General features: G+C 35.8%; 1 protein-coding gene across 3 annotated transcripts in view; it reads right to left on the bottom strand.

Moving 5' to 3' along the window:
* The window catches only part of ABCB7 (ATP-binding cassette, sub-family B (MDR/TAP), member 7), a 182,522-nt gene that overhangs the window by 38,371 nt on the left and 131,569 nt on the right, over window positions 1-12,582 (bottom strand). For all 3 annotated transcript variants that reach the window (XM_006873729.1, XM_006873728.1, XM_006873730.1), the window contains 7 exons: window positions 11,407-11,675; window positions 10,639-10,727; window positions 10,466-10,553; window positions 9,247-9,421; window positions 8,002-8,159; window positions 7,254-7,417; window positions 6,968-7,097 (listed from right to left, as the gene is read on the bottom strand). In XM_006873729.1, the coding sequence (XP_006873791.1) occupies window positions 6,968-7,097; window positions 7,254-7,417; window positions 8,002-8,159; window positions 9,247-9,421; window positions 10,466-10,553; window positions 10,639-10,727; window positions 11,407-11,675 (1,073 nt within the window). The remainder of the gene's footprint in view (window positions 1-6,967; window positions 7,098-7,253; window positions 7,418-8,001; window positions 8,160-9,246; window positions 9,422-10,465; window positions 10,554-10,638; window positions 10,728-11,406; window positions 11,676-12,582) is intronic.

Below are 12,582 nucleotides of genomic sequence, written 5' to 3' on the forward strand. Positions count from 1 at the left end.
AAGTTAATGGCAAAAGCTAAGGGATTTTGTCAAAGCTAACCCAGTACTTCAAAATATTATAAAGGGAGATCTTTGGACTGAAAATCGAGAAGAACAAACAAGAACCAGAGGTTGACATATGTGGCAGCACCACCCGGAACTCAATCATCAGATGACCTCCATCCAGAACCTTCTGAGGTAGGACATTCCTACTGAAAAGGACAAGTAGACCAGCCTGGAGTAGCTAGACCAATAGAAGATACTTGAAAGAAAAACCAACAGAAAAAATCCAAAGCAAAAATGGCAGTCTGATTGGCTACTACAAGAACAAGATGTTGTTCACTGGGGAGCCATCAAGGCAAACAATCAAGTCCCTTCAAAACAAAACCCCCCACGAAGACTGAAACTCAAAGGGAACACATGAGCAGGAATGTAAGCCTGCTGGTGACCACGTTGGTCTCCTGGTAAGTGGAAGAGGGGGAAAGACAGCAATGAAGAGATGGGCCAAGTTCAACAACGTTCCATGGACTCCCCTTGACCTGGAGATGTGAGAGAGAAGAGGAGAGATTGGCAGGTCCGAAGTGTGGTGAGACCTGTGGACTCCTGATCCCATGGACAAGGACATAGCCATAGAGGGCTGGAGCTGAGAGTAAAGTGCCCAGCTGATACAAACTGAGGGGAGGCACACAAAAATGCCCAAACTTGTAGATAGTACCCGTTCGACCTGGCTTTGATGGCTTGATGATCAGAACTCGACCAGAGGAAGATAAAAGATAAAGGAAACAAGTGTAAATTGCTCCAATTTGATGAATTTGACTTATACTTATGGATGTAGTAGCTCAAAATACCAAGTGAGAGGGAAGGAATCTTCACATCCAAAATCAATCCGATCCCCTCTGTATACAGGGTTGATAAGGACAGGCAATTTAGACACTGGCTGCCTAAAATGGGTGGGGCTATAAAGGCACGAAGTGACTGGCTTACAAGTTTTCAAGACGGAGTTTAGTTTAAGAGTGTGTGGGGTAAGGTAGAATCCCCAATGAATAGTTTTCATCTTGTCCAGATGGGTCTGACAAAAGGAGATGGGAATCAAATTCTTATGATTCAATTAATAGTGAGTAACTGTTATCATGACTAATTACGACTATCACAACTGTAAAGGTAGAAGTTTTATAGTAAAAAGAGGGGAGTAGTTAATATTGCAGTCAGTCCAGGAACAGAGAACCCTAGCACTATCAAGGGAGAGCAGCACGAGCAGAATGTGGGACCCTATCCAGAGAAGCAGCAACACCAGAGATGGAGGCAGAGATGAGAGCATGGAGAGAGAGTGCAGCTGAGGATTCAGGAATCATGGAAAGAGAAAGGCTGTTGTATCTGCTGACAGCCAGTTACTGGGGCCAGGGGGCAGGCTTGCAGAATGTGTCCTTCGATTGTTTAAATTATTATATATTCCTGAGTATTTTTATGGACATCACCCCCCCCAAAAAAAAAAACCCCAACAAAACCACCAACGACAACTAAAAAAACTCCGAAGGAATAGAAGCAAATACTGTTGAATGCACAGAGGAGATTTTAATCATTGCAATGAAACAATGAGTGTAGAACTGATGTTCCCCCATGTAAACTAATTACTCAATTCACAATAAAAATAAATAAATAAATAAGAAGTCAATAGCAAAAAAAGGTTCCATGAATTGGACAGAATACAAATTGAAATCTTTCAACAAACAAATGCATCACTAGAGATTCTCACTCAAATATGCTAAAAAATCTGGAGGGCAGCTACCTGGCCAACTGATTGAATAAGACAGGTAACCAAATGGAATGAGGAAAGCATCCAACAAACATCATTAATATCACATGCAAGTAAAATTTTGATGAAGAAAATTCAAAAACGGCTGTAAGAGTACACCAACAAAGAACTGCCAAAACACACACTGAATTCAACAGATAATATGGAACTGGGAATATCATTGCTGACCTCACATGGATTTTGGCTGAAAGGAGCAAATACCAGAAAGAAGTTTTCTGTACTTTATTGACTATGAAAATTCTTATTGACTGTAAGGATTATGACAAACTATGGAAAACACTGCAAAGAATGGGTATTCTAGACCACTTGATTATGCTCACAAGGAACCTGTATACAGAAAAAGAGGCAGTTGTTTGAACAGAAGAGGATACTGAATGGTTTAAAATCAGGAAAGGTATGAGCCAGGGCTGTATACTTTCACCATACTTATTTAAATTGCAGAGTTCTGGTATAGCACCATAGGATAAGCACTGGACCACAAGGTCAGCAGTACAAACCCACGTGCCGCTCCTTGGAATCCCTATACAGGGTCGCTATGAGTTGGAACTGACTCCATGGCACCAAGCAACAATATTCAATCTGTATGCTGAGCAAATAATCAAAAAATCTGGATTATAAGAGTGTGGCATCAGGACTACAGGAACACTCATTAACTACCTGTGCTATACAACCCTGCTTGGTGAAAGTGAAGAGAACTTAAAATACTTACTGATGAAGATCAAAGACCATAGCCTTTAGTACGGGTAGCACCTCCATGTAAAGAAAACAAAAATCCTCACAACTGGACCAACAAATCACATCATGATAAACGGAGAAAAGACAGAAGTTGTCAAAGATTTCATTTTGCTTGGATTTACAATCATTACTCATGGAAGCATCAAGTCAAGAAATCAAACGGCATTAGGCAAATCTGTGCATAAGACTTTACTAAAGACTCCAAGAGCAAAGATAGCAATTTGAGGTCTAAGGTGAACCTGACCCAAGCCATGGTATTTTCAACAACCTCATATGCATGTGAAAGTTGAACAATGAATAAGGAAGACCATAGAAGAATTGATGCATTTGAATTATAGAGTTTGAATATTAAAATACCATGGACTGCCAGAACAAACAAATCTGTCTTGGAATAAGTATAGCCAAAATGCTTAGAAGTAAGATTTCATTTCTCATACTTTGGACATATTATCAGGAGGGACCAGTCCCTAGTTGGGACCAGCCATCACACTTGGTAGAGAAAGACCCCCAGTGAGATGGGATGACATTGTAGCAGCAGCAATGGACTCAAAACATAACAACAATTGTGACAATGATGTAGGACTGTGTGCTGCATCTGAGTCGGAACTGACTCGACAGCACCTAACAACTACTAACAAGGTAGGTTGAATATGTTTTTAAGATGTTAAACTGGACTTGAAACACAGAATTTACACACTACTATTTAAAGAAAGTTGACTGTAGGCATCCAATGCATTTAAAAAATATATTCTGACATTTCAAGCTAATTTATTTAAAATAAGCATCCATCTACTTTTCTATTGATCTCTAAAACATTGAAAGTCTAAAATATTGGCAGTTTAAAAGTTTAAAGTAAGATAAACTAGGATGATTCCATTAAGATCTTTTAAATATCATAATGAGCTTCAGGATTTCATATATTATTTTGTTATATTTTTATCATTTATGTATCTACTATTTAAGATGCCCTGTCAATGTAGTGGATTATGAGCTGGGCTGCTAACTGCAAGGTTAGCAGTTCAAATCTATAGTTGCTTCATGGGAAAAAGATGAGGCTTTCTGCTCCTTTAAGATTTACAGTTTCAGAAACCCTACACAGAGTTGCTATGAGTTGAAACCTACTTGGTGGCATACAATTACCACCATATCTATTATTGAAGTCCTTGTGTGACACTGTAAGACAAAGTACTAGACTGCTAACTACAAGGTTGGTGTTTCAAACCCACTAGCTGTTCCTCAGAAACTCTACACAGGGTTGTTATGAGATAGAACTGACTCAACAACACTTAACAACAACAACAACATATTTACTATTAACATTAAAAATTTATTGTATTGTCACGGTACTTATATTCAATGATATCATAGTTCTATAAATAGGGAATATTCATTTTTAAATACTTTTTATTCAGAAAAAAGTAAAAAAAAACACAACCAAAAAACAAATGTAACTGGAAATTCTGAAAATATAAAAACATAAAACAAAAACTGTTGTTGTTAAGTACCATTGAGTCTGACCCTATCCTGTTTAGGGTTTCCAAGGAGGAGCTGATGGGTATGAATTGCCAACTCTGTGGTTAGCAATCCAGTGCTTATCCTACAGTGCCACATTATTATCCAAATATGATCCAATAATCCCAACATGCTACAATAAGTACTATTCCCATTTGGGCTAAAATTTTTCCTTTTGTCCCTTCTACTTACTTATGTCCATTTAATGTTATAAGATTGAGATGCCACAGTTTGTTTGGAATCCTCTTTTCCTGTAAACTATATATATATGAAAATATATATCAAGAGCCTGATAAATATCCATATAGAATAAAACATATGGATATTTATCAGGCTCTTGATATATTTTGCCAATTTGGCTTTCAGGAAAACTGTATTATACTTTTACCAGCAAAAATAGTCTATCCATTTTATACAGCCTTGCTCAAACTAAATTTAATTTTTAAAATCCTTGCTAAATAGGTTACCACTCGTCTTGTCAGTTTATCGTACTGTAGTGGCTTCTGTATTGCTGTGATTCTGGAAGCTATGCCATGGGTATTTTAAATATCAGCAGGGTCACTCATGGTGGGCAAGTTTCAGCTGTGCTTCCAAATGAAGACAGATTAGGAAGAAAGAGAGACGGACTACTTTCAAATATTTACTCACTGAAAACCTTAGGAATCGCAGTGCAGCACTTTCAGCACCAGATTACTGAATACTGAAACATGATGAAGACAGAGAACCAGAATACTGTCAGATATAGTGCCGGAAGATGAGACCCTCAGGTTGGAAGGCACTGAAAATACAACTGGGGAAGAGCTGCCTCCTCAAAGTAAAATTGACTATAATGACGTGAAAGATGTAAAGCCTCTGCGACCTTCATTTGCTGATGGGGCAGAACTCAAAACGAAGAGAAACAGCTGTAAACATCCATTAATAATTAGAACATGGAATGTACAAAGTATGAATCTAGGAAAATTGGAAATTGTTTTAAAAATGAAATGAAACATGTAAACATCAATATCCTAGGCATTAGAAGGTACTCTGGTAGCGTAGTGGTTACAAGTTGGGCTGCCAAACTCAAGGTCAGCAGTTCAAAACTACGAGTGGTTCCGCAGGAGAAAGATGACATGTTCTGTTCCCGTAAAGATTTACAGCCTCAGAAACTCTGTGCTGGGTCACTATGAGTTGGAACCGACTCCACTGTATTTAACAACAACAACAAAGTGAGCTGAAATGGACTAGTATTAGCCATTTTGAATCTGACAATCACATGGTTTACTATGCTGGGGGCAAACTGAAGAGGAAATGCATTGCATTCATTAAAAAGAACATATCCAGATCAACATATCTGATAGGTGAAAATGGTTTCCATTGCTGATTTGATTTATATTGCTAAGACCTCCAATGAGGATGAGCATTTCTTTTCATTTCTTTATTGATCATGTGTATTTTTCATTTTTACATAAAATATTTTATCTTTCAAAAATATGAGACTAATTCTCGAATAATCTGAGAGAATGGCAGGAAATATTTTAATGCATGAGGATAGAGTTCAAAGTAGTTATAGCCCAGATATCAGTTCACTTGATATACCATTTAGGTCAGTGTTTCTCACCATAAATGAACCACCTATATCAGAATCACCAAAAAGGTTTATTTTAAAACCAAGTGTTTGGTCCCACAAAGCTCTCTTAAATTAGAATTAGTGTGTATGAAAGAATTTGAGAATTAAAAAAAAATGTCCACAGGTGGCTCAAGCACACCAATGTTTGGGATTCACAGGAAAAGAGAACAGGGCAGAGTGGCATGTGTCAGATCACTTGGTTATCTTTTATAAGCAACATATCCTTTTCTAATCCCCCCTCCTTTTTTTTTTTTTTTTCACAATTCTTCATCTCTCATCTCCCATCTTTTGATCTGCTCTCCTAGGGCTTTGATTTTGATGATAAGAATCTGCTTTTTAAGTATTAGTTGCTACTGAATTCTAGGTATTTCAATAACAGAAAAACTCACAACATCCTATATAGCTATCTTGTCTTCTTAGAGTTCCCTTTGAATGTGCCCTGACCCCAAAAGTCACTTAACAAATACTTACAAAGAGTATATTGTGGGTTGGACATTGTGCTTGATACTGAGAGTACTGAACTTGGTAGGCACAAAAACTTTAAGTTGGCAGTCAAGTTGCTTTGAAATTATTACAATTTCACTATGTCAATACAAGAATAGTTTTCATGTACCGAACAAGTGTATTTGGGGCTTTACATACATAACCTCTAATCCATAATTGGAGTCCTGGTGTGGCACTGTGGGTTGAAGCACTGGACTGCAAAGTCAGTTTGAACAGCAATGTCAGTGGTTCAAACTCACCAGCTAGTCCGCGGAAACCTTATACTGGTTTCCTACGGGCTGGAACTGACTCGACGACATTTAACAACAACAACAATCTACAATTACAATCCGAACATAAAAATGGTATCCTCCTTTTATAGGTGAGGAAACTGAGAACCAAGATCACAGAAGTAATAAGCATTAGAGCTTAGATTAGAATCTAGATCTGTTAAGATCCCATAGTCTGTGCTATTTCTACTACATTATGCAGATTTTCCCTTATTTTTTTTCTTTTTGATAATAGAATTTGATTTGGAGGGCTAAACACTCACTATCCAGCTCTTTGGCATTTACTGACTCCCTGTTATCCAATTATTCTAGGTACAGATCCATCAATCCTCCTTTCCTCCCCCCAATAAAAAGCGCTTGGTAACAAAACACTTTTGCTGTTATGTGTCGTCAAGTTGGTTCCAACTCATAGCAACCCTGTCTAAGGTTTCTAATGAGCTGCTGGTAGGTTTAAACAGCCAACTTCGAAGTTGGCAGTCCAGTGCTTATCCTACAATGCCACGCCACACCAGGATTCTAGTCATAATATTAAGTTTTCAAAAATACCTGAGGTACCACTCCTACTGCTCTCCGAAGGCTTTCCAGACTCACATCTCGTATGTTCTGACCAGCAAGGTAAATGCTACCTTTTTTAGGCTCATAGAAGCGAAATAAAAGTCTCACTAATGTGCTTTTCCTGAAATTAAAGATGAGAAAAGGTTACTTAACTCCTACAGGCATTAGAGCATCCTTCTGTTAAACAATAATCATTTTATTATGATAAAGAAAAAAATATTACGTTGGCAATCACAGGTTAATGATGTAGAATTTTATGAACAACCTAATTACCTACCCTGACCCACTGCCTCCAACAATGGCCACTTTCTTTCCGGCAGGGACTTCAAAAGATATTCCACTGAGGACTTTCTGCCCCTCAGCATATTCAAAATACACATTATCAAAAGTCACTGCAGCTGTCTCTGGTGTGATCTGAAGGGAAGGTGCCATCACTTTGTCCTAGCAAGGAAGCGAAAAAACAAATCACATTACACATTTAGAGTGTATAGACAATTTTCTGTTTTGCAAAAAGAAAAAGAAAAATGAGGAAGGAGGAATTTGTAAGTAGAGTTACACCACTCTCAAGCATGCTTTTTAAGAATTTTTTTTTTCACCCCTCATACTATGGTCAATAATTCTTAAAACTTTGTTTTTAACACTTTTTACGGGGGGTGAGGAAGGGAGGAATGGTGGATAAGGAAGTAAGGGAGTGCAGGATGTAAGGAGAGGCAATGAAAAGATTCTGCATCATTAATTATTTTTATGGTTGTTTGTATGCTGTCCAGTTGATTCTAACTCATAGTACAAAATTTCAAGTTAACAAAATTTAGTTTCTGGTCATAATATTCTTTGCTAACATTGCAAAGTTTCTAAACATAGAAGTAAAAGTTGTAACAACCTCCTAATACACATGGATAAACCCAATTTTGGCAAGAAAGAAAATGGTTTACAAATATGGTGATGTAAGAATATTCCCCTAGAACGCTCTTATTAATGGGATAATGATCACATACTTTTGAAAAGATACTATATAGAATACTTACTTTAATTCTGGACTCTACCTTGAGGAGAGTAAACAAGGTGTTCATATCTATGAGTGCTTGTCTAGTCTCTCTGTATACAGTTCCCAGAAAGTTAAGGGGTAATGAAAGCTGAAAAAGTAGTCCATTCACCATTACTAGATCGCCAACAGTAAGGGTACCTTAAAATAATAAACAATTGTGTGTGTGGGATATTTTAGATTAATGCTATAAATGTTTCCATTTTAAGACAGAGAAGTTTGATATCTATTAGTCTTACATTAATTCAAAATATACATATTCAGCAACTCTTAGGACTACGCAAATTTCAAAGTATTTTAAACTCTGATTTAGGTAATATAAGAAACTTGGCATGTGCTTAAATGGAATGTAAAAACCCCTACCTATGTACTAAACATATCAAAAATAAATGGTTTACGTGAGGATATAAATGGCAAGTTAAAAATCTCTCTTCCTAGATAGATTATTAAAATGAGTGGATACTATTAAAATAGAAATTTTAAAAGTATATATTTAAAAACTGGAAGAAATGAGTATTATGACTAGGAATGATAAACCAAGTAGTAAAGGTCACAATGAGTGAATAAATCTTAATTGAGAGTTGTTGTTGTTAAGTGCAGTACAGTGGCTCTGACTCATAGAGACCCTGTATAGGATTTCCGAGGAGGGGCTGATGAATTTGAACCACCGGCTTTATGGCGTTGTGGTTCAAAATGACCTTGAGGTCTAGTGCTTATCCTAAGGTGCCACATCTGGGGCTTACAAAAAAAAGGTCACATGTATTTTTAAAATGTTTTACACATGAAAGACTAAAGGAAAGATGAAAAGATTACTGGTATTCTTGTTTGCATTTTAGTCCCTTGAACGAAACAAATTAATTACAGTAGTTTACAGGTCTACAAAAGAAATTAGAAATATCAGATGCTAAAAAAAAAAGTCTCCCATGAAATAATCAAGTTAATAGGTCCACAAAATTTATAAACAGTAATCCTAATCAGTACAAATATCAATACTAAGCTGGCAGTATTAAACAAAAGGAAGCAAAAACAAAACAAACATTATCAAACTATGAAGAACACACACATTCTAGTACAATAACGTAAAATATTCCAACAATATTACAGTTCTTTACAATTAAGATGCTTAATACTTTACAATTAAGACTAATATACACACTCCTTTCATTAATCTTTATTTATAATGGGTAAGTAAAACAGTCTATAAACATGATAATCACAGATCCATTACCTGCCACAATTCCCTGACTGGCGAGCACCATTATAGCTGTTAAACCAACACTGAAAATAGCACTTTGACCAAAGTTCAGCATAGCCAGAGTAGAGGTACTTTTCAATGAAGCAGTCTCATATGTCTTCAAAAATCCATCATATCGCTGTGCTTCGTAGTTTTCATTATTAAAATACTACAGAATATAAAAATTAGTAACTTACGTACAAATATAATTAAAATTTATTCTCTTAACTGATCAATATACTTTTTCATCAGACCTCATGTATGATATAATAATTTTGTAAAAAATGACTTTCAGTACATTGGATTAGGGTACTTCTAATCAGTTTGTATTTGAAAAGTCTGCAAAGGATATTTAAGAAGGTTTTATTGAATGCCAAGTTAATTTAAACCCATATCTAAAAAAGCATGCAATAACTTTCTTTACAAAGACACTCCAGATTCCCTGAAACTCTGAACTGGTATTTTCATTGCCCCTACTACTTTATGTATTACTGTATAAATTCCTTAATTTTCCCAATAGATAATACAGTTCTGGATAGCAGGGATCATATATTATTATTATTATTATTATTTTACCATCCCACCACCAATCACAGTATATAGCATAAGTGTTTTGCAAACAAGAGGCATTCAGCAACTATCATATTATAAATAATGCACACATAATACACTGTTCTGCAAACCACACAGTCTCCTCACATGTTAGTTTCCTATGCATATTACAAGTTTTGTTGTTCTTGTTGTTGGATGTCATGGAGTCAGTATCGACTCATGGCAAATAAATATGTGTATGTTATTTCCATGGGCTGATTGATTATATGCAAAAGTACAGTAACTCTTGAATGGAAAATGAACAAATTGATGAAGTAAAGAAAAGCACTATGCTGGGCATTGGAGAGACAGAAAGAGACTTATGAACATATATATGCCAGTTTGATTAGCTTAGTGTTCATTCTGAACCATACTTCTATCATTTACAAGTTAATTCAAAAGGTAAAATTCTGATGGCATCAAATAAAAAACAAGGAAAAAAGAAACTGTAATTTCTAAACAAAAGAAAATCAATAAAGTACCAATATTTCTTCATGGCTAGACACTATGCTAAACTGCTAGAGAATTTGATATTCTAACTTTTAGCAACTATTAAATTAAATGGCAGAACAAACTTTAGTGTATTGTGAAAGGTAGAGGAAAATATATTTCAAAATATTACCTTCACAGTTTCATAATTCAGCAGTGAGTCTATGGCAGCATTACCTGCATCATTATCAGCTTTGTTCATTTCTATTCTAAATCTAGTTCTGTAAGACAAAGATTGGCATAGCCATGACATGTCTGCTATACAGTATAATTAATTTCTGAATGTTGACTAGTCTCTGGACTTACCTCCACCGTGTGATTGCAACTGTGAATGCTGTGTATGCACCAAGTGTTCCAAGAGTTACCAATGCAAACTGGGCACCACATTTATAATACTGGAGAAAGCAAAGGAAGAAATTAGAAACAGTCATTGTTCTAATCAAATAGTTTATAATATACAGCAGTATTTTTTGTCAAAATGTTTTAATAAAAGTTAAGTTATGAAACTAAATAATTTGGTGAGAAATCAAAGTAAAACCTAGAAAATCTACTTTAGGTAACAAGGGAAGAAATGTAAACTTCACTTGCTACATTAAAAAACCAAAACTAGTTGCCATTGAGTCCATTCTGACCTATGATGACCCCATGTGTATCAGGGTAGAACTGTGCACCACAGACTTCTTAATGACTGAATTTTCAGAAGTAGGCCTTGGTTAGCAGCTGAGTGCATTAACCATTAACACAATAAAAAATTTGGACAGTCCCTTAAGGCTTGTAGCAAGATAATTTTAGAACTGTGAAATCCTTCTGGCATCATGAAATTTTGTTTTCAAATTGTGTGCAAAAGCACAACAGCCTCAGATACTAAATAGCTACTAATGACAACGTAAGAGCCCTGGTAGCATAACAGGGTATGAGTCGAGCTGCTAACTGCAAGGTTAGCAGTTTGAATCTACCAGCCACTGCAGGAGAAAGATGCGGTTTTCTACTCATATAAAGATTTACAACCTCGGAAACCCTAGAGAATATAAGAATGTAAGTATAAAAGCTTGTTATAAGAAATAGTTTACTTACCAAAACACCACTGACAAGAGTCACCTCAAACACGATGGGAAGAAGATTAAATACTAAAGCACTCAGGACAAAACTGATACCCCTCGTTCCTCTGTCAATAGCCTTAGATAAAGCTCCTGTCTGTCTGCTCAGGTGGAAACCTAGATCCAGGTTATGAAGATGGAGAAAGACACTTTTGGCTATTCTTCTAATTGAATTTTGGGCTACCTTGCCAAATACTGCATTTCGAGCTTCATTAAAAAAGGCAGCTCCAGCTCTTGATACACCATCTAACAATACATTAAAACAAAACAGAAAAATGAAGTGCAAAAACATTTGAATCAAAGGAGTGTAAAAATGGTAAAAGGTCAGAAAACGTTTGTACAACGAATTCAATTAATGACCATATAACAGAGTATTTACATTTAAAAAAAAAAGAAAACAACAACAATTAAAAAGTCTAGAAATCATTCATCCTAGTAAATACCAACCTTACCACCACCACAGATTTCTTTCAGTGCTAATTTCCCTCATAGACTCTAGATGGTGAAAGATTTTTTTCCAATTAAAATTATTTTAATACATAATAGCCTATGTGGCCTTTGTGTAGATAATTGCATAGTATCTATTAAGGATTCTATTCTAACATAATTCCCCAAATAACAATAAACAATAAAGTTGAGACCCTGAAAACTCAAGTGCCTTGAGAAAAGCATATTCCATTCATCCTGGGTCTCATAAAATATCATTTCTAATGTATTCATAATGTGTGTGCATATACAAATTATTTAGCGATTTCTTATTTAACAGCCAACAATAACAGCAACAAAATAAATATCCTTGAAACAGTTAACTTAAAAGGAGCCTAACTATATAAAAGGTGGTCACTATGAATTTATATCCTATTTTATACCAGTTTTCAAGGTGGTCTTACAAATTGATATCATATTTTATACCAGTTTTCAAGAACATAAGAAATACACAACTGTTATCAGGGAACTTTTGGAATGTATAGCATATAAAAATTTAAAAACCCTCACATACAATAATAAATAACCAAAATATGTTATGGTGGAAATCCATTTTAAGAAAGTCAACAAGTGGAGGAACAAACAAGATGGCGGATCAGGTGGACGTATAGCAGAGAGCTCCGCCAACAACAACACAGAATACCCGACCAAGCAGGCTCAGGGGATG

Source organism: Chrysochloris asiatica, unplaced genomic scaffold (genome assembly GCF_000296735.1).
Source record: "Chrysochloris asiatica unplaced genomic scaffold, ChrAsi1.0 scaffold00252, whole genome shotgun sequence".
Classification (NCBI taxonomy): domain Eukaryota; kingdom Metazoa; phylum Chordata; class Mammalia; order Afrosoricida; family Chrysochloridae; genus Chrysochloris; species Chrysochloris asiatica.